The sequence below is a fragment of the Polypterus senegalus genome, chromosome 5 (assembly GCF_016835505.1).
Source record: "Polypterus senegalus isolate Bchr_013 chromosome 5, ASM1683550v1, whole genome shotgun sequence".
In the NCBI taxonomy this organism is placed as follows: domain Eukaryota; kingdom Metazoa; phylum Chordata; class Cladistia; order Polypteriformes; family Polypteridae; genus Polypterus; species Polypterus senegalus.
Window position 1 is genome coordinate 20,439,062 of NC_053158.1, and position 23,924 is coordinate 20,462,985.

The 23,924-nt window shown below is 38.4% G+C and overlaps 1 protein-coding gene across 3 annotated transcripts in view; it reads left to right on the forward strand.

Moving 5' to 3' along the window:
• The window catches only part of neto1l (neuropilin (NRP) and tolloid (TLL)-like 1, like), a 407,478-nt gene that overhangs the window by 8,218 nt on the left and 375,336 nt on the right, over positions 1 to 23,924 (forward strand). For all 3 annotated transcript variants that reach the window (XM_039754358.1, XM_039754359.1, XM_039754360.1), the window contains exon 4: positions 19,127 to 19,375. In XM_039754358.1, coding sequence (XP_039610292.1) covers positions 19,127 to 19,375 — 249 coding nt within the window. The remainder of the gene's footprint in view (positions 1 to 19,126; positions 19,376 to 23,924) is intronic.

The following is a 23,924-nucleotide window of genomic DNA, read 5'->3' on the forward strand; positions in this document are numbered from 1 at the left end:
TTTTCTTAATACTTTGAAGAAATACAATAGTAATTATAAAATATATCATACAGAATTGTGCAAACTAAATGGTGTATACCACAATGCAATGCGTTTCTGTGAACATTGACAATAACCCATTTTAATGGTAATTACCGTTTCTTGGGTTATTGTTAAATAATAATTTTCTCTCCCATGGCACAAAGTTTATAGAACACTGACAGATTTAATTTCAGAAGCTGAATTCAGACGTTTGTAGGCCTATTCACTTTTTTGTGGACATCAGCATGGCACCCGATTTGATTTATACAATAAAGTTATAGACATGTGATACAGTTCTACTCTAAGGAATGACAAACGCATCTTAGTGGACTGCTCTGTTATTGTCATTACTGTACACTAGCAATGTGATGTGTAAATGCTCATCCTCAAAAATACATTCAAAAGTATTCAGGCCCCTTCACTTTTTGCTATGTGGCAGAATTATGCTAAAATGGTTTCAGTTCCCCATCTACCAACACTACAAACCCCAACATGCCAAACCTTAAACAGGACTGTAGGAATTTTTGCAAGTTTATCAAAAAAAAAACAAAACCAACTGAAATATTACACTACCACAAGTATTTACAGTAGATCGTTTACTAAGACATTTGGCATCTGGCTCAGTTACATCCAAGTCTATTGATAATCATTGAGATGTCTCTAAACTTTGTTAAGAGCCCACCTGTGGTCAATTCAAATGATTAGACATCATTAGATTCTTAAAGGGAAGAAGTTTAGAACAACCACAACTTTTCCTGTAGCTGTCCACCCATCAAAACAGAGACACTGGGGGAGAAGGGCCATAGTAAGAGAGGTGTGGAGATGGGAGACATTTTCAGCATGACAACCATCACTGCAAACCTTGACTGATCTGGGCCTGATGACAGAGTGATCAGACAAAAGCCCTTCCTCAATAAAAGGCACATAGAAGCCCTCATGAAGTTTGTAAAAAGGCCTCTAAAAGACTCTCAGACTGTGAGTAGTGAGATTCTCTGATCTCATGAAACCATGATTACCATAATGTCAGGAGGAAACCCAGCACCACTCATCATCTGTTCAATACCATTTCAATGGTGAAGCATGGTGACTAGGCAGGTTTCAGTGAGAACGGATTGGAAAACATATGGAAATATCCTTAATATGAACCTGCTCCAGAGTGCTCTGAACCTCAGACTGGGCTGAACATTTACCTTCCAACCACACAATGACCCTAAGTACTAAGAAAAGACAATGCAGAAGTGGCTGAGAGACATTCCAGGGACTTTCTTTGAGTTGCCAGCCAGAGCAAAGACTTGAACCCACCTGAACGTCTCTGGAGAGACCTGAAAATAGCTGTCCACCAATGGCCCCCATCCAACCAGACAGAGCTTGAGAGAAAAATGTCAGAAAATGCCATAATGTAGGTGTATGTAGCGTTTTGCGTTATACCCAGGAAGATTACAGGCTGTAACCACTGCCATAGGGGCTTGAAGAAGGTACTGAGTAACAAGTTCTAAATACTTTTTCTAAAATCCTGTTTTTGCTTTGTTATTTTGGGGTATTCCATACCACATGCACTTCAGAAGAGGTCATCCACCTGAAGCTAAGCATGTTCGGGCCTAGCCAGTACTTGGATAGGAGACCATCTAGGAAAAGCTTGGGTTGCTGCTGGAAGAGGTGTTGCTGAGGTCAGCAGGGGTCGCTTACCCTGTGGTCTGAATGTGGATCCTAATGCCCCATTGCAGTGACGGGGTCAATATGAAATATGAGAAAACTGAGGTCCTGACACTCTGTGGTCATAAAAGACCACTGAGCATCCTTTATAAATTGTATTAGTATCCCGATTGTCTTTAATTGTCTTCCGTGACCTAGTGATTCTGGCCCCCTAACCTTCCCCTGTCAGTAATTGGCTATCTTTCTCATCCTTTCACCACTTAGAAGTTCATGTGTGGTGAGCGTACTGACACAATAATGGCTGCTGTCTCATCACCCAGGTCTATGCTGTACATTGGTGGTGGATGATGTAGCTCCCCACTCACCTTGTAAAGTACTTTGAGTAGTGAGAAAAGCACTATGTAAAAAATTATTATTATTATTATTATTATTAAAAGGGTTGAGGTCAGCGGTATTATAGTAAGTGTTGTTTGATGCGGAGAAAAAAAATTAAAATAGTTTAATCACCAGGCTGTAAACAATGTTGGGGAATGTTACTTCTGAAAGTAACTTAGCTATATTATGTACTAGCAAAATACCCGCGCTTGGCAGCGGAGAAGTAGTGTGTTAAAGAAGCAATGAAAAGAAAAGGAAACATTTTGAAAATAACGTAACCTGATTGTCAATGTAATTGTTTTGTCACTGTTGTGAGTGATGAGTGTTGTTGTCATATATATATATATATATATATATATATATATATATATATTTACACACACACACATAAACATATATATATATATACATATCTATACATATACACATATATACATACATATATATCTACATATATACACACATATACATACATACACACACATATATACACACAAATACATATATATATATATACATACATACACACACACATATATAAACATATATATACATATACATACATATCTATATATATACACACACAGCTATTTCGTATCAGTGCAATACGCTGTTTGTTAAAACGGTTGACTCCCGCTCTTACATGCAATAACAAATCAAATCATTCAGTTGTCTTTGCTCATATGTCATTTTAGAGCTGGACGCCTGGCATCTTTTTGGCCACAAGTTCGTTTCTGTTTGCTGTGAGTTTCTGTGTTGTGGAGATTCTCAGGATGGATTGCAGGTGCTCATCAGTGAGGCGACTCCTGTGTGCTGTTTTGTTAGTCTTTATCACTGAGAAGAGCTTATCACACAGATATGTGCTACCAAACATGCACAAGGTTCGAGCCGCATGTAGACAGACTTTTTTTGTTCTTCAAAGTCACCAAAGCGCCGTGCAAACTCAGTGCGCAATAACTCTAGCTTCGCAATAACTTGCAGCATCATAAGGAAACGCTGCATTATGGGATCTGTAGTTTATTGTGTTAAAATGATCTCGGGCCGGATATAATTACGCGGGCGGATGTGGCCCGCCCTTGAGTTTGACACATATGGACTAAATAGAACTTGAAAAGATATATTTTTCAAATGTGATCGCGCAATTCAGATAGAGTTGACGCGCACTACAGCCTGCATGCCTCAATAAGTCATCCTCCCCTCGCTCTTACTTTTTTACCGTTCATCTAATGAATACACTGAGTATGGCTTTACCAAAACAATCATTGATGGTGAATAGTATCCATTATTCGAGTATGTAGAGCGGGATATATATATATACATATATATACCCGCGTATCGCAGCGGAGAAGTAGTGTGTTAAAAAAGGTAGAAAAAGAAAAGGGAACATTTTAAAAATAACGTAACATGACTGTCAATATACAGTATTTGTTTTGTGAGTGTTACTGAGTGTTGCTGTCATCAAGGATTTGATTATCATTATTTCTTTCAATCAGGTTCGTATTTGTAGGATGTGTTGTGTTCAAGTTACATTCCGTGTTTGTCAATCGTTGTAAAGATGACAGGTTTCATTCATCGATTCGTTTCTTACTGCATCAATAAACAGCTCGTCTTCTTCTTTATCTGAGACCTGACACACTGCATGCACGGTTTTTTACACTGTCTTCCTTTAGCGGGACATTGACTTTTCCACTGTGTGCTTTGTTTCCACAGTAGCTGCATTTATGAATATGCTTATCAGGCGCTTCATATTTTTGCTGCCTTTTCAATTGTGTAATTCGGTTTTGTTCAGCTCTTTGGAACTGTTGCTTTTTATCTGTACACTGCGTCAGTTCACGTGAGCCACTCGGTGTACTTGCATCGAAGGTTCCCAGCTGTGCTGGTGCCATCTCGTGCTATGTCCATGGCTGTATTTAATGTTACCTTAGTCCTGGCACTTAAAACTTTCTCTCACAGTTTCGCTGAGTTTGTGTCAAACACCACCCTGACCATCTCATCTTCCTCTCCATAAGCACATTCCTTCACCCGTGAATATTTAGTGGCAGTTTGCTATTGGATTGCCGCTGACGGACGGCCTTATATGGGCAGGCACTAAATTACAAACGCCAGCGGCAGCCTGTCTATGAACTTAATTTAAAGTGTAGGTTTACATCGTGCTTTGTTTCCGAAGTAGCAGAACTCATCAATATGGTTGTATATGTCACTCGCTCGCTTCTTATTGTTTCGCTGCCTTCTCAATTATATAATGCATGTCTTCCTGGTTTTCTATGTACTGCGTGATTACGTGGGAGGCGTGATGATGTCACACGAACCTCCGCCCCCACGGCGTTGAAGCTCATCTCCATTACAGTAAATGGAGAAAAACTGCTTCCAGTTATGACCATTACGCGTAGAATTTCGATATAAAACCTGCCCAACTTTTGTAAGGAAGCTGTAAGGAATGAACCTGCCAAATTTAAGCCTTCCACCCACACGGGAAGTTGGAGAATTAGTGATGAGTGAGTGAGTGAGTGAGTGAGTGAGTGAGTGAGGGCTTTGCCTTTTATTAGTATAGATTACATACAAAAAAGTAACTATTTTCCGAATGGATTGTATTAGGGCAATCAGTTTGCTTTCTTGTGCTGGGAGGAGCACAGGGCACAGTGGTTAATGCTACTGGCTCAAAGACTCAGTGACCTTGTAGCAATGGTGATGGGGAGAATTAGTTTTATTGTTTGACCACACGCATTCTTTGTTTTGTTTAAACTTGTATAAATCTGACCATTGGATTGCCCCTTGGTCTAAAGAAGCAAATCTTTTCGATTCCTGCTGCTGGAATAATGGCAGGAAAGAACCAATAAGAAACAAGCATTGGCAGTAAAAGGAGGAGTCTAGGTTGGAACGTAAGTGTTAAATTGAGTGGTGGTAAGAAAGGAAAACCCACATTTTTGTGGGAAAGAACAGTTACAGTAGTTTAACACATACAGAAGAAGAAAATACAGGCTATCTTTTTATAGCTAAAACAAAGCCATCCAGGATTTCTGTTCACTTGGAAGAAAACTCGTAAGCCTGAGTAAACCATACCAGTAGGGCAAACTGTTTCTCAGTATTTTATTATCTGGACAAATGTCATCAATTGGTATAAACTTCTCCGCCATTCCATACAATTGCTTTTCAATCATTTTGGTTACCTGTGGACTTATTGATCTTTTTTGCGTCACTATTCCTGCTGCAGGTACTGTAAAATTTGCTCCTTTAGACTGAGATGCAATCTCAAACAAACAATGAAATTATCCCTGTAACCATTTCTACAACCTGAGTGCAAATCCTGTGCCCGATTGTTGTCCGTGTGGAGTTGGCATATTTTTCATAATGTCTTCTCGAGGTTATTTGGTTTTCCACTTACATCCTAAAGGTATACATGTTAGATTGAGTGGCAACACTAAAATGTCCCCAAATTAAGAAGGACAAGCAAACTGTAATTGCCGTTACTACACTATTAGCGCATAGACTTATCTTGCTCAACTGGGAGAATCCTAACTCTCCTATTCTAAGTCAGTGGGTCACTGATAACGTTATATACTATTTGAAACTGGAAAAAATCGAATTCTCACTTAGAGGATCTGTTCAAAACTTTTTCAAAACCTGGCAGGATCTAATCAATAACATTTTAGAATAAGCATTTAAATTGAGGAAGCAGGTTCTTTCCCCTCTTTTGCTCCATTTACCTTTATTCATTCATTATTTTATCTATTTACTTATTTTTACTAGCTTAAAGTTTTACACTGTTGGCCTTGCTCTCTGTCTCAGGAGTGGTTGATTTGTTTCAAACCTTTATTTTTTGGTAAAACTTGAATTATTTGTATTGAATGTTATTTGATTTTAATAAAATCAATACAATTAAAAAAATAATAATAAAAGATAATAATAAAATGTACCCAAATGGAGCCGATATCCACTTTCTAGAGGAGTTCACTATTTGTACCTGATGTTTCCATGATAGGCGACAGCAGCCCTGAACTTAATTATATAAGTTTGAAAATGAATAGATCGACAATACCAAGGGTTTTATGACAGATTTTTAAATTTATCATTTTATCCAGTTATTAGACTGGTTTGCTAAATCTTTTAACATGTTTGCGTTAACACGGTTCTCCACGAAGGAAAGAAAAACCTAACATGCTGTTTCCTCATACATACATGATTGTTACCCATCCAGAATTCCTGTCTTTTCAGAACAATGGTCAGTACATCCTTCATCTTACATTAAAAAAAAAAATATATATATATATATATATATATATATATATATATATATATATATATATATACATACTCACCTAAAGGATTATTAGGAACACCTGTTCAATTTCTCATTAATGCAATTATCTAATCAACCAATCACATGGCAGTTGCTTCAATGCATTTAGGGGTGTGGTCCTGGTCAAGACAATCTCTTGAACTCCAAACTGAATGTCAGAATGGGAAAGAAAGGTGATGTAAGCAATTTTGAGCGTGGCATGGTTGTTGGTGCCAGACGGGCCAGTCTGAGTATTTCACAATCTGCTCAGTTACTGGGATTTTCACGCACAACCATTTCTAGGGTTTACAAAGAATGGTGTGAAAAGGGAAAAACGTCCAGTATGCGGCAGTCCTGTGGGCGAAAATGCCTTGTTGATGCTAGAGGTCAGAGGAGAATGGGCCGACTGATTCAAGCTGATAGAATAGCAACTTTGACTGAAATAACCACTCGTTACAACCGAGGTACGCAGCAAAGCATTTGTGAAGCCACAACACGCACAGCCTTAAGGCGGATGGGCTACAACAGCAGAAGACCCCACCGGGTACCACTCATCTCCACTACAAATAGGAAAAAGACGCTACAATTTGCACGAGCTCACCAAAATTGGACAGTTGAAGACTGGAAAAATGTTGCCTGGTCTGATGAGTCTCGATTTCTGTTGAGACATTCAAATGGTAGAGTCAGAATTTGGCATAAACAGAATGAGAACATGGATCCATCATGCCTTGTTACCACTGTGCAGGCTGGTGGTGGTGGTGTAATGGTGTGGGGGATGTTTTCTTGGCACACTTTAGACACCTTAGTGCCAATTGGGCATCGTTTAAATGCCACGGGCTACCTGAGCATTGTTTCTGACCATGTCCATCCCTTCATGACCACCATGTACCCATCCTCTGATGGCTACTTCCAGCAGGATAATGCACCATGTCACAAAGCTCGAATCATTTCAAATTGGTTTCTTGAACATGACAATGAGTTCACTGTACTAAAATGGCCCCACAGTCACCAGATCTCAACCCAATAGAGCATCTTTGGGATGTGGTGGAACAGGAGCTTCGTGCCCTGGATGTGCATCCCACAAATCTCCATCAACTGCAAGATGCTATCCTATCAATATGGGCCAACATTTCTAAAAAAGGGGGTCAAACACCATATTAGTATGGTGTTCCTAATAATCCTTTGGGTGAGTGTATATATATATATATATATATATATATATATATATATATATATATATATATATATATATATATATATATACATCACATGAGCCTGAGTTAGTTTGTCAGACTGTTGTAGTTCAAATATGCAAAAACAATTTAGATATATAGATGCATAACATTTTTAAAAGCCTCTAGTTTAGCTGTTGTCTGTATCATAAATTCTGGGTTAATTTTCAGTTATATTTTTGCAAGTAAGACAAGGGAAGTGCTGTTATATTATTTTTTAGTTCAAAACAAAGAGGTAATAGTAGGATACATTTAAACTCTAGAGATATTCTGCTATTGCACACATTAAACATAACACTTTGACATCTTCTTTTAAAAATCCAAGATTGAGAGCATTTGGCACATGAAACTCGCTTAATAAAGCCAGCAATTCTGAACGCGTCTTGACTCTGATGTTCTGTGTGGGATTCTGATCCGTGCAGACCCCCTCATTAATTTGAAGATACCATATTGTGGGTTACTGAGCCTTTTCACCTTTTGTCATATGAACTGGCTGGCCCTGTGTGTGAAAACAGCTGTCCAGACTTTCCACTGGAATTAAATATGTGCTACAGTCCAGCTGGAATAAGCCTAAATCTTTACTGATTGAAAACAAATTTTAATTCCTGTGTGCCGGGCTTGTCTGCTGTCAGATTTTATTTTTAATACTTTGATCTGAATTGTAATAAATATTACAGAATCACTACAGGTCAGAAAGATTCGCATCATCTTATTATGCCAGTACTGCAGCAGGAAATGTAGCCATGTTGAGAAAAATGTTGTCATTTTAATTTCTTTTTTTTCTGCATCTGCAATTGCTTGCTTCAATATATGACTGACTTTTTTGCTTATTTCAATTCACACTGGCTCTTACATTTTCGCTCAGTGCCAAAATATTATGTGGAATCAATGACCCCACTAAGTGGCCCCTTGTTATATAGTCACATTTGTGATACTTCTGATATTGTGTGTATTTAATTGAGATAGTGAATCCATTCTCTAGGGCTGGAGACTCCTTAGCAAAAACTCGGCTCATTCATTACACGCTCGAAGCTCACATTTGAAAAAGAGAAAAGAAAATTGAGTGACTACTCCGCTGTGGCTTTCTCAGTGGCCTCTTTATGACCAGAGAGAAAATATTAACATTCACCAAGTTCTCAAGTAGGACCATCTTTTTTGCTTAGAGATGGCTAAATGTCTTCTGACCTTTGGCATCTCTGTTCAGTAATGAGCCAGGCCAGTTCTCCATTGTGGGTGCTCACTTCAGTCATAGGAGTGCATACTGAATGCATGTTTTAATATGCTAGGCGTACACAGTGTGATTTTCACAAATTGTGGCCAAGCTACTATGCACAATGCACCAGTCACCAATCTCATATTTGCTCAAACTAGACAAGCACATTCGTCCTGGTTGACATGCTGTCACACGGGTACCCAGATGTACAGTATTACCCATTGACATTTTGCAATAAAGCCTTATCCATTCAAAAAAAAAAATAAATAAAAATAATATGGGCACAGGCTCTTCAAAATGTCAAAAGAGAAAAGAGGTGCATTCTGGACTCCTGCTGTGTCCTGATCTGAAAGTACAAAGAAAAGAAAATGGCCTAACTGGACACATGGATAGTTGAGGTGCAGGCAATACAATCTGTTATTTTACAGAGAGAATTAAAGGAACAAAGTCTGTGTAATTTACCACTGTGCGTGTTAATTTCAGGTTCTTCAAGTAAAGGTTTTCTAAGATGCTTTTGTCATTAGCCATTTGGTTGTACATATGTTGCTATATAATATTTATATTGTAGAAGTTAAAAATGCAAAACGGCAATATCAAATGTATGATGTACTGTGATCAGTGCTCATGAGACTGCTCACGCTACAAGCAATGTTTTATATGACAGAAATTTTTTCAGTCATACGACTTCCAATTGTGTGATGTAATTGGCCATAAGAAACCCTCTCATACTGCATGTGAGGCAATGGCCAATGAAGGTGAAATTTATGCCTGCTCAAAAACTCATTCAGCGACTGCAAATCGGGCTTAAAATCATGCAAAAATTGCAACAACAACATGTATTTCTATAGCACATTTTCATATAAATGATGTAGAAAGAAAAGTTTATAAAAATAAAAATATAAAAATGTGATTAGGCAATACTAAATAACAAAGAATAAGGTAAGGTCCGATGGCCAGGAGGACAGAAAAAACAAAACAAAACAAAAAAAACCAAAAAAAAAACCCAGAGGGCTGCAGAAGAAAAAACAAAATCTCTGCGGGTCTGAGGCCATGAGACCACCAAGTCCCCAATAGGCATTCTACCTAACATAAATGATTTTAATCAGTCCTCATTATTTTTGGGCTTCATGTGGAAGAATTAGACTATGATGGTCATGTGGACCTCTGGCCTTCAATCCATCAATTTAGGGACTGCATGGTGCCCTGATCAGATGGTGGTAGCGCAGATCACCACCACAGAAAACCAGAAAAAAGAACAGAAAGAGAAAGAAGGGATGAGTACAGATTGTGGAGCCCTGATAAAAATGATAATATACAGAATATTAAGGTTACACTAAAATGTGAAAACCATGTTAAAGTAGCAGTTTTTTTTAGAGTGCTCCACCACATTAGCCTGGCAAATTTATATCTGTAACCTATTCCTGATTTTAGGTACATAACAGCAGAATGCTGAATATAAGCACACGTGATTATTTGATATTTGGACTAAAGTCTTCACACATGATACACTTCACGTCATTATTAGCATAATATGGAAAAAGTTTCTGTTTTAGCTATGTGTTCAGCAGTTCCTGTCATCCCACACTTACACAGATCATTGTAGACACGGAACACACATGAAATGTATGTATTCCAAAAAACGGGATATTAGTTACCCTATACAACTCCAGGCACCTCATTCCAAGATAAAGAGACCTGAGCTCTGAGAGTTTTGCGACGGACTCAGCTCCATCGGTGGAGGGGATGGTATAGCAGGCTGCCTGCTGCTTGTGCTGATCGACAAATTTGCTAAACAAAAGCCGCTGATGAAGAGGTGCTAAGGAATTTAAGATGGCCCGGGATTATGTTTTTTTCATAGGCTTCAGGGATTCTAGTGTTAATACCCTGTGTCAGGTGGTTTTGGGTCTTCCTCTTTTGCATTTTCCTTAGAAGTACAACTCCAATGCTTGTTTTGTAATGACCTGTTTTTTTTTTTTTTTACCTTAATGTATGACCTATCGAACTCAACTTTCTAACCTTTACAGTATTGTAGTTGATGTGGGTTGCTTAGTCCATTACCATAGTGAGGTATTGCTTAACACTTGTAGGGTTTGAATGGAGGCGCTTGTTTCTCTCCATATCTCTGATCCAAAAAGGAGTACCAATTTCACATTGGTCTTGAATATTCTGACTTTAGTACTTGTCCTCAGTGTCCTGTTCCTCCAGACTGGTCTTAATGTCTTAACCTAGACTAGGTCTGCTGGAACTTTATCTTCATCAGTGTATCTGGCATTACTCACTACACTTCCCAAATATGTGAATTCTTGAACATTTTCTATTTCTACTTCTCTGTTCTGCATGTTATGCTCCAGACTGGAGATAGCTCTCCCTTTAAAGTGGTCTAAATTAATTACAAATGTAAAACACAAAATAATTAATTACTTAATTTATCACCCCCTTTAATATCCATCCATCCATTTTCCAACCTGCTGAATCCGAATAGGGTCACGGGGGGTCTGCCGGAGCCAATCCCAGCCAACACAGGGCACAAGGCAGGAACCAATCCTGGGCAGGGTGCCAACCCACCACAGGACACACAGAAACACACCCACACACCAAACACACACTAGGGCCAATTCAGAATCGGCAATCTACCTAACCTGCATGTCTTTGGATCGTGGGAGGAAACCGGAGCGCCCGGAGGAAACCCACGCAGACACGGGGAGAAAATGCAAACTCCACGCAGGGAGGACCCGGGAAGCGAACCCAGGTCCCCTAACTGCGAGGCAGCAGCGCTACCACTGCGCCACCGTGACCCCTACCCCCCTTTAATATGACACTACTAAAACAATTGGTTTTAATTAGTTACATTGCGATCACATGCCTGGAGTTTCAGTCAATTGTCCTATAAATGCACCTGAATCTGGAAGGTCCAGCTTTTGGTGAGCTGATATGGCAGCCTAAACTACACAAAGAAGACATAAGAGCACTCCAAGCAACTCCATGAAAAGCACAACCGATTCGATCCCCTTGGAGATTCAATGGTGACCATCATCAGGGAAGGCGGAGTAGGTTTTCCGCTGATTGTTGTTCACTCCCCTTGAGGAATCACCACCAACTGGCATCCGGTGTGTTTGTTTCAACCTTTCATTGCCCTTTTCCATTTTGTACAATTGTACAGATCAATGTGACCCAATTTCAGAATTCACATGCCCCAAAATGGGTCAAAAAACACAGTTTAAGGAATACTGCCTTGTAGTGTGTAGAAAGTAAAGCAGTCTAAACTTTCTCTCTAATTTTGAGATCCACTGTAAATGTCTGCATTGAACTAGTGACAATAATATTGTACCAACATAACATACAGCATTAGCCGATTTCTCTCTGTCTGGCAGTTACACTCTAATGGGCATATTCAGCATTACATGTTTGTGAGGTGCCATCTTTTGAAATTAATTTTGTAATTTATGTAGTAATAAAATGTGCGGCTGGTGAGAATCTTATACCAAATGATTTTTTTTATTCCTATTATTTTTCATTTTCTACATTTTCCATTATTAAGCTAAAGTGTTAGGAGTATGCACCATCTGTTGAAATGAAGAACGCAATGTATTTTATGGTACATGCTATAAATACCTTTGAACGGGTTTTTTCGAGTCTGTTGCCCTTTGACTAAGTGTCGTGAGTGATGTTGAAGGTATTGTATACTGTGGATTCCATTCTATTGAATTAATATCAGTTAAATGATTCTTCTGCACTAAGATTTAAGATTTATTATGGACCAGGCAAGTAATATACAATAAACATGCAATGATATGTATGTTTTTTGTTCATTTGTGAACCTCATCTTACGATCTTCAACTTTTTTGGCACTGTAAACATAACGTGTCATTCACATAACTGTCATCAGTTGTATCAGTATTATTGTGTAGTCTCCTGCAAACTGTGTGGCACATGCTGTATCTTTGTAATCCTTCTTTATAAGTATCAGACATCTTGATATTAGGTGTGATTAATTTTCTTGAAATTCTTAATTAAATATTAACTATAGATCTTCACACCCTAAGAATTAGACAGAATGACTGAGGCAGCAACCTTGAGGTTGAGAATTAAGTTCTTAAATCACTTCTCTATACTGCTACCTCAAACAGAAATGGTTGGATCTCTGTAAGCCATCCATACATCCCTTTTTTACCAGAGTTGAAAGATCTTCTAAAGGCATCAGTGGGTGCAAAACAAGAAGCAAGCCCAGAAGAGATCATTGGCTATGTGTTTAGATTAAAGAAGAAACCAAGGTACACATACACATTGAGAAGATCAAATCATACACAACGTACATAGGCCATGACTAGGATGGGTTTTCATTAAACTGTGTGGCAGAAATCATATAACCATTAACCATTATTTCTGCAAGCCATCATTACCTGTCAAATGAGAATGAGGCCCATCATCGTTATGTATGTGACCTTAGATAGCTGGCAAGTTAAATCTATGAGCCACATATCATGGGACCATGGACATGGTTATCACAAACCAAATCACAATGACATTATTTTGTTTGCCTCAGCAGAGAGGCATTTCATCACAAAGTGAACTTGTACTTGATGAATTACTCAGTGCCATAGGGGATATTCTGTGGCATGTGCTCACCTAGATAACTATATTGATCTTGTCATTTTTTGAGGTAGACTTTTTGAACCACTTCTCTGGCCCTACTAAGATCTATGAAGACCTTATTCATTAGAATCATGGCTTCATTGTTAGTCGTCTATGCCCTGGTGAGGATGCTGGAGTTCATGCAATGATCATTTCAGTTGAAATGGAGAGTCTGAAAGCACCGTCTTCATACCACCACAAATTAACAACATAATGACTCATGGTATTTGATTGCTCCTTGCTCTGTATCTTTCTCAAAACATGTACCATCACAAATGTAATGAAAATTGGTCAGTTAAACAATAGAGTTTGATTAAAGTAACAGTGTGTACCTTATCTCAGAGTTTAGAGCAGTGTCCTTGGCAATGACATAAATTAAACTTACCAACAGAAAAATATTTCCTTATAACATAATGACAAGGGTGGCATTCTATCAAAATTGATAATGTTGTTACCTTACTGCCCTTGTGCCCTGATTTATTTCTTGGCTAGGGTGTTTCCGGTGTAGCGTGCTCCCAGATACTCTAAATCTTAAGACTTTAGAAGCTAACATAACCTTCTCAAATCTGTTTAATTCAGGGGGAGAAAGCCAAACCCAGCAGCATCAGGTACAATACAGGAACCAGCCCTTGATACTGAACCCGTACTTTGGAAGGCCCGCTCAAACACCCATACAAACTCACACAGGGCCAATTTACAATCACCGTTGAACCCAACATGTACATCTTTGGAGATGTGAGAGGAAGCCTATGCATACGGGGAGGAAATAGGCTAACTTCGCATAGATGGAGTCCATTTAAGCAAACAGACCTCAAGTGGTGATATGTTCAAAGTGTTTGCAATTATGAAAGGAATTCGCACAATGGATCCTGCATGGTACTTTTGAACGATTTCAGCAAGAACATGGGGTACGGTTGGAAACTTGTTTTAGTGCATATTTCACAGAAACATTTGAAATGATTTCTTCACACAGAGAACCCTAGACACATGGAATAAATTACCAAGTATTGCGGTAGAGTGGGACTTTTGGGACCTTCAAAACTTGACTTGATGTTAATTTGGAGAAATTAAGTAAATAAGATTAGCGCATTTTGTGGGGCTGAATGGACGGTTCTCATCAAATGTTTTCTGATTTATAATGTTAAGACACTAACCAAGGGTTCATTTCATTTTACTTCTAATTATTCTGAGCTGAAAATACATGCCGTATCTCGTAAAACAGTAGCAAAAAATACCAATCACTATTTTTTATCATTGTAAAAAGAAAAAAAATAAAAGAAATGAGAGGGAGATTGGAAAAGAGTTGGGATCCACCCAGACACCCTGTTTAATACAAACAGACATGAAATTACTGAACGTAAAGCTCTGAAAAAGTAAAGAGACACTTGCCAACCTACTTTTCTTAGGCTTTACCGGTTCTCCGTAGGCCTGTTCTCTTTTTTGGTTTGGAGTGTCTCCTCCAGAAGCTCGTCTTCATTAGAAGCTATTCATCAGTGAACGCTGGCTTCCCCCACTGTCACTCTTTAAATGGGACCTGGGCAGAAGTGGCAAGATCTCCTGGCAAAGACCAGTCGTAATGTCAAAGCAGTCTGTGGATGATAAAGACGAACACATTAGTGACCGCACATCCTCAAGCACTTGTACTTTTACTTTACTGGAATCTGGTAGATGCTCCCTATGCATACATTTAAACAAATAATTATAAGTTAATAAATTAAATATTATACATTAGGAGCTAACATAACCTTCTCAAATCTGTTTAATTCAGGATATATTATATATATCCACCTTAATAAAAGGACAAGTGCCTTTGCCTCTGTATTTGTGTCCCCGTCTGGTTGCTTTGTCGCTGTTACATGCCATTTGGTATGGGATTCATCAAGGCAGTGCTAATGTTTGAGATGTACCATCTATTAGAATAAAAACTGCAGTGCATTTTATTACTACATTTATTATAAAAACTTGGTTTCATTGGGTTTTATAGATGCAGTGCTAATCTTTTGTGATGTGCCATCTGTTGGAATGAAAGATGCAATGCATTTTACTAGTATATACAATAAAAAAAATTCCTATAGATGATGTATTTCAAACAATATCGCTGAATATGCTAAGGTTTATGTTGATTGTTTAGATTTCAATCTGTCTTATACGGATAACATAGCAAGTCATAAGAAGAAATACTTACTCGGTGTTCTGAAATAGAAGACCCAAAACATTTAATTCCCAAGCAGTTCCAAAAATGCACAATGGGGGTGGGATTTACCACAAAACCCTGGGTAGATGTAAGGGCACATGCAGTTTATTTAACAAATAAAAGGTTTATTTCACAAAAAACTCTGCCACAGTGATAAGCTCAGAACAGAACAAAGGGCATACAATGCCTGCAAAAGGCAATTCCAAAAGCAACCAAGTCGCAGTATAGAATCCAACGAATGTTTAGAAAATAGAAGATAAAAGGTCTGGATTTCAGAAAACTCAGAAAAAGTCACAAAAGCACAGCAGATGACAAGAACACTCACTAACTCAGAGTACATTTGAAACTGTGGGAACCCCCTGCCTTTATAGGGCTTAGGGCAGTCCCTGGCAGTGATGGGCAGGTGGTCCCGCCTCTTGGGGAACCACTCACAAAACACATGAAACATAACAAAAGATACAAAACTACAGATAAAATAAGTAAATGACAATATTAACATAAAAGAATCAAAACTGAACAAAACAGTCATTAAATAAGAATTTGAACCGCAGCCAAGGGAGGGGGAGGAACCATGATTGAAAGGTAACCCTTGATAATCGAGCTACAGTACTCACAGTTTCTGGAGAACGTAAATCTCCAGAGCTCCACCATCAGACTCGGGCTGCCATCATATCAATGAACATTCAAAAATGCACTCGTAAATGTGCGTAATTGTATTAAACACATACTGTGGTGGGCGTCCGTATCTGTCTGTCTAGATGGAAAAGGCTGTAAAAGGTGGCACCCAATGCCTCAGCACAATAAAAGAAATAAAGAAGAATAAGTAAAGGTTATTAATAGCTGGTCATGATGATTATCATTATTAGTGTTTATAAAGAATTTTGTAATATAAGTAGCCAATCCAGCAGGGTACTCTGTTTAAGAATAATTGGTCGTCAGCCTGGATTTAACTAACAAGAGGAGTGGATCATTCATTACAGGCACTGGCTGACTGTCTAACATTTGTGGAACCTAGCTATAGGATGAACAGTAAGATGGTTTACTTCTTGTAATCTGCGTTGTGCTTTCCGGAATACAGGCATTAGTAAAAATGTAAATTCAACAGACAGTGAAACTACTGACATGAATGGTACCTCTGTCCTCTACTGCTAATACTATACTAAAATATCATTGTACTAAGTATTCATACCCCTCACTTTTTCACATTTTGCAGTGTTTCAGCCTTATGATAAAATAGTTTAAATCTATTTTTCCCTCAATACCACAGAATGATAAAGTGAAAGCAGGATTTTAGATTTTTGGTTTCTAATTTATTAAAAAAAACAAAAAACTGAAACATCACATTCCCACAAGTATTCAGTATTTTTGCTATGACATTTGAAATGTGGCTCAGGTACATTTGATTATCATTGAAATGTTTCTTCACTTTGTTTAGAGTCTGCCTGTTTAAATTGTATTGATTTTACATGATTAGGTAAAGCACACACCTCTCTATAGAAACTTAACAGTTGATAATGTGTTTCAGAGTAAAAACCAAGCCATGAGGTCGGAGGAATTACCTAAAGATCTTAAAGACAAGATTGTGTTGAGGCACAGATTTGGAGAATCCTACAAAAAAAAACAAAAAAACAATGCAGCACTGAAGGTCCCCAAGAGTGCATAATTCTAAAATGGAATAAATCTGAAACAAGCACAACTGTTCTTAGAGCTGGTTGCTCAAAAACAATATGCAATGATGAGTCTTTGGTAAGAGAGGTGACCAAGAACCCAATGGTCACATTGTCTGAGCTCCATAGAACCTGTGAGGAGATGGGAGAAACCTCTAGAAAGACAACCACCATGGCAACAATCCACTAATGTGAGCTGTATGGCGGAGTGACAGATCACACATGAAAGCCCTCTTGCTTGGAGTTTGCATAAAGGCACCTAAAGGACTCTCAGACTATAAAAAAACAAGATTCTCTGATGAAACCAAGATTGGACTGTTTGGCCTCAATTCTAAGCATAACATCTGGGGGAAACCGGGTAGTACTCATCAGCTGTGCAATTCGATTTCATTGGTGAAGTAGCAGCATCATGCTGTTGGCTTGTTTTTCAGACGCTGGGAACTAAATCTGTTGAGGGTTGATGGAAGGCTGAATGGAGTAAAGTACTGAGAGATCTTTAATGGAAACATGCTCCGTAGTGCTCTGGGCCTCAGACTGAGCCAGAGATTCACCTTCCAACAGGGTAATGACCTTACACACTGTGAAGCCCAAGGGTGCATACAGCCATCCTAACCCGACACCTACAGGCAGTACCCGAGTTTGCCACACAGCACACAGTTTATTTAAGTGGGGCAGTGCTTTTTCTTTGCTCCCCACTACAGAGCACCGCACATAAGGGAATGCACAAAAGCACCAAAGTACAAATATGAAGTCCAGCCCAGAAGCCTTTCCTTCTTCTGCTTCTTCCCCTTGTCCTTCCACCTCCACTCCTCCCCAGGCAAGCTTCGTCCACCTCCTCCCAACTCTGGCTCCCCGAATGGAGTGAGGCAACTCCTTTTTTTCAGGTCCTGGGAGTGATTCCAGGTGGCTCATCAGTTGTACCTGGAATCACTACCAAGTGTGCTTGAAGTCCACTAGAGGGCTCTGCAGCTACCCCTGGCAGCCCCACAGAACCCAACAAGGCTGCAACCAAACTCCAGCTCCCGGCATGCCTTGCAGAATCTGTGGTGCCACAGCCGCCCAAGCATCCCAGTGAAGGTATTGCCTCACTGACACTCTCTTCCTTCCATTCCATTGGTATCCAGGTAATGGCCGTGGCCGCCTGTCTCAACATAAAGCAAAGAACAACTCAATCCTTGAGTTATTCAGTCAGATCTAACACGTGAACTCAATCAAACATCTCTGGAGATGCCTGAAAATATCTGTACTCTTGTGGTCTTCATCCAACCTGACAGAGCTTGAGAGGATCTGCAGAGAAGAATGACAGAAAATCCCCAAAAAACAGTTGTGTGGAGCTTATTGTTTCGGACCCGTGAAGGCTTAAGTTTGGAATCGCTGCTTCAATGAAATACGGAGTAAAGGGTCTGAATACTTGTGTCATTGGGATATTTAAGCTTTTTATTTTTAATAAATTTGCAAAACTTTCAAAAATCCTGTCTGTGCTTTGTCATTCACGGGTATGGAGTGTTGTTTGATGAGGTGAATGAATTTAAATGATTTTAGCACAAGGCACCAACAGAACAAAATGTGTAGAAGGTGAAGGGGTTTAAGTACTTCCTGAAGGCCCTGTATCATCACAGAGAGTTTAGTAAATGTGTGTCATGTCATCAAATGTACAAAATCCAACACATTTAGAAAGTAGAGATAAAACTGAGTGATTATCTAGGATGTGAATGCTGCTTTCTGCCCTTAACAGCTCAGGCCCACTTTGCATTCCTGGTACGTGAAGTTATCCATTTGTAGCTTGGCTTTATGCTTCTTTTTTCTTTACCCATTAATCACCACACTTGACTTTGTTTTTTGTTTTTTTTTTTCTTCCTTCAGCTGCTCCCAGACAATGCATCGATCTTTACTTTGATGAAAAATACTCCATAGAGCCTTCATGGGAGTGCAAATTTGATCACATCGAAGTTCGGGATGGACCATTTGGCTTTTCACCCATAATCGGACGCTACTGTGGCCAACAAAGCCCGCCGTTTATCAAATCCAGTGGCCGTTACCTTTGGATAAAATTTTTTGCTGATGGAGAGCTGGAAGCAATTGGATTTTCTGCAAGATACAATTTCACACCAGGTAAGTGCAAAAATAAATACATCTAGTTGGCTTCTTGAACCTGCAAATGAATCTTGGGAACGGTGAGAAATAGAAGCGCTTTTCTATTTAAGATAGCTGAGCTGGGTATTTTAATGAATTTCGGTGGAGTACTTTGTGGAATTAACTTCATTCATGTGATACATAAAATTTATTTTTTCCTTGTTACTACAGTACGTCGTGGCTGTGTTTTGTCCACACTTGGGACCTGTATGGCCGTTTTTAGTATACATTTCATGGTTGATCTCAAAAAATATGCTTTCCGATGAGAAGCAGATAGCATTAGATGCTTTATTGCTGAAATAGTCATCACATATCTCAACTGTTGCGGGAGTAATGATTTTTTTTTAATGAAATTCAAGTGACTGTACGAGGATACGTGTCAGCCTGATGGTGATGTGCCTCAGAGATGCGCAGAAATTAAAGTCATTCGTGCAGTGCATGGCTCATTTTCTTTTCCCTTAATAGAATGAGTCATCTTTTGCAATCACTGCTGTTCTAATTTGAAACCATCAGACAATGCATCTTGGACTCTGAATGTGTTATATTTTTGCTTGTTGGCTTACAACACAAAATCACTTGAATTAATCTGGGCAACAAGTGTGTGGTGTTTTTGAGTCAAAGGTTCAGCCCAAAATGACAGCTTTGTAAACACACATTGTGGGTAATGTCAGTGTGTCTGGAGAGTTATAATCAGACAATCAAGTGTCTTTCTTTGCATGTGACTATTTAGTCGGTATATTGTTTAGCCCTGCCTGCCAGCCTGGCCATTTATCTTCTGCTCATCATCCTCTGTGACTCACGCTCGTGACCTTATGACTTCAAGCCAACTTGTGCAGTAGCGCACTGATTACTGTGTGGCTAAGGCAGCATTTTTAACTCCCTGTAGTTACAGAATGTGCTTACTGGCTGGGCTCAGTTTGATTTTACTGATGGCTTTGTGTTGGTGACAAATCGTCTTGCCATTCCTTGCAAACGTTTCATAAGAGAATGCATCCTCTTTTTGCTTTTTTTTATCTTCTGGCTTTTTTGCATATCATTCTTATTCTTATTACTGTAATTCAATTAAGTTTAATTCAATAAATATTTGGAGAATGTGTTTCAATGAGTATGCGCTTAGAATGCTTACAAATGTCAAAATCAAATCCAGTGTTATTTGTCACATACAAATTAAATGCATAGTACAATATGTAGTGAAATGCTTAAAATAACAAGTACAAAAAAAATCTCTACAATATTTATACACATAACACATGCATAATATCAAGGTATACAAACAAGAAGAGATAAATCGAATATATCTATTATTATTATTATGTCATTGTCTAACCTGTTTAATTGAGATGGGTTTAGATGCAGACCCCCACAGCTCCGCAATTTAGTAATTCCAGGCTTTAGTAATTGCAGGCTTTTGCCATGTGGCTTACTTGTCTTGTGTCAGGTAACTCTGCCCTAAACCTAACCGTAACCACAGCAAGGTGTTCTCACTGAGCTCTGGAGGTCTGCAGCTAGACTCTTTTGACTTTATCCAAACCAGGGTTGCCGGGGGGACTGAAGCCTATCCCAACAAACATAGGGTGAGGACAGTCAATCACAGGGAGTACACACACAAACACAGGTCAATATAATGAAATACAAGAACTTAAACTCAATGAGGCTAATGAGAGAACATCAGCCAAAAGAAATCATTGCTGGAACATTAGAACACTACAACAATCTAGATGAGAACAGGCCATTAATCCCAATAAAGCTCACCACTCCTGTCCACTTAATGCTTCTGGAATCATCAAGTCAAGTTTTGAAAGTCCCTGAAGTCCTACAGTCTACCACACTTCTTGGTAACTTATTCTATGCATCTATGGTTCTCTGCTAAGCGAGCACCAGGAAATATACAAGAACGACAGTAATGATTCAAGGGCAATGATAGACAACATTGAAGCCAATAATGTCTCTAATTTAAGATACAGTCACCAAACACAGGAAGAAGAAAGAGATATCATGATAGAAAGTAACTTAATTGAAAACAATATAACTGGACACTCATCAGACATAATACCTTGTTCTGAGTTGCAATCAGGGCATATTTACTAATCGAGTATCATGGTAAATCCTAATGAAAATACCAAGATTATGATTATCAAAGTCATCAAACCCATCCTTATAATGTCAAGCTTAATGGACATTCCAGGACATCTGGAACACAAAATATAAGTGGATTGCTCCCCTGGTGCAAAAACAATGAATTTAGTAGAAATATTGGAAAAAAAAACAAAACAAACTCAATAAACACAGTCAAGATGATTTTATTCTCAATGGGAACCAACAATAAAGACTCATTGTGCAATAAAACAATGATAAAAGAAATCCAGTTGCTAACTAGAAAAGGCAAAATGTTTCCCAGAAGGAAACATTGGAATATCAAGAGCTCAAACAACAACTAAAGTCTTCAGGCGTTTAACAAACATACAGCAAGTAAAGAAAATTATATCCCTAAAACAAATGAAACGGAATTTAAAGTGAAATTGGACAACATCCATTGGCCAATACAACAACACGGAAGATCTTTCAGCAATGGCTTGCATTTTTAAACTAATGGTTCCCATCGACAGAAAATCAATCACCTTTCATTCATTAGAACTCCCTAAAGAAATCCAACAACAATGCAGACTGTTTGGTCAGATTTGAGAAATTATCAAAACTAGCTGATTATTACAAAGGCCAAACAACAATATTCAGGCCACTGTTCATACCCAAATCATACTGGCAATGAAAAGGGCACCAAATAAGATTAGAAATGCAAGAAATGACAAAGTAGTACTAGGGTGTTGTACTGTGTTAGCCATTATGAATGTAGTGAGAAGTCAAACAAAATGACACCTTTAATTGGCTAACTAAAAAGATTACAATATCCAAGCTTTTGAGGCAAATCAGGCCCCTTCTTCAGGCGAGATGTAATGGTAATTGATTACATTTGTAATTAAATTACATCAATTACCATTACATCTTGCCTGAACAAAGGGGTCTGAGTTGCCTCGACAGCTTGCATATTGTAATCTTTTTAGTTAGCCAACAAAAGGTGTCATTTTGCTTGACTTTTCACTACAAGAAATGACAAAGAAAGATAAAACAAAGGTTAAAACAATACCAGCAGAATACTTTTATGAAGAAGATAATTCTGTATAATAGAGGTGAATGAATGGAATTAAAACAATTGAAAAAACCAAAGAGACCAAAATTATTATAAACAAATCCCAGAACCAATGTTCATGAAAATAAAAAAAACAAATACACATAATAATAGAAGAAATGAACAGTAAATGTATCATCACAGATTAACAAAATACATATTTTAAAGAAGCAAGCATACTCTAGAGTAAAGAGGAAAGATGTTTGGCGGGAGGGGTATAAGGTTAAATAATTAAAACAACCTTAAATAAGGGTAGCACAGGGAACAGGAAATTTGGAAACTAAGTGTTGGCGACCCTTGGGTGTCGGCAGTTGTTTTTGACCAATGTGACCTCGTTAAGAACCCCTTGCCATTAGTTATAATGGAACAATGGAGTGGTGCGCAATGGTGTTAAAGACTTTTATAAGAATGGTGATAGTGTGACTGCTGCGCAAAGGGAATTTCGGTGCCATTACCAGTTAGGACATCATGATCGTGTCCCATTTGCTCGTGGGATTACAACATGGGTGTGTAATTTTGAAGAAACAAATTCAGCCTTAAAAAAGAAGTCCCCAGGTGGAGCCACTTCGCATACTGTCTGACAATCGATGGCAGCTATTCGACGATTGTTTGGAAAGAGCGTCATTTCACGCATCGGTGACATTCCATGGACTCCCAGATCCCCAGATCTCACTTTTTGTGAGGACATCTTAAAAGCCAAGTGTACCGCACATACCCTGCAACCATTGCTGAACTAAAGAGAAGGATGAAGAAGAAATCGTTGCCATTCCTCTTGACACGTTATGTCCAACAATCCAGAATTTCCAGAACAGGCTGTCAGAATTTGCACGGAGAAATGAACAACACCTTCATGATGTTTTCTTCAAAACATAAGATCAAAATTAAATGAACATTGATTACCATCATTAATTGTATATGTACAATACATTTCATCATTAAATGTACAGTGGAACCTCTGTTCACGACCATAATTCGTTTCAAAACTCTGGTCGTAAACCGTTTTAGTCGTGAACCGAAGAAATTTCCCTCATAGGATTGTATGTAAATACAATTAATCCGTTCCAGACCGTATGAACTGTATATAAATATTTTTTTTAAAGATTTTTAAGCACAAATATAGTTAAGTATATCATAGAATGCACAACGTAATAGTAAACGAAATGTAAAAACATTGAATAACACTGAGAAAACCCTGAACAACAGAGAAAACTAACACTGCAAGAGTTCGCGCTATAGTGCTAGGAACCGCTCGCTAAAAACACTTTTTTTAATGAGTTTTAAGCACAGGGAAAAAAATAAACATTTGAAAAATCCATAATTAAATAAACCACTAAGAAAAGTAAC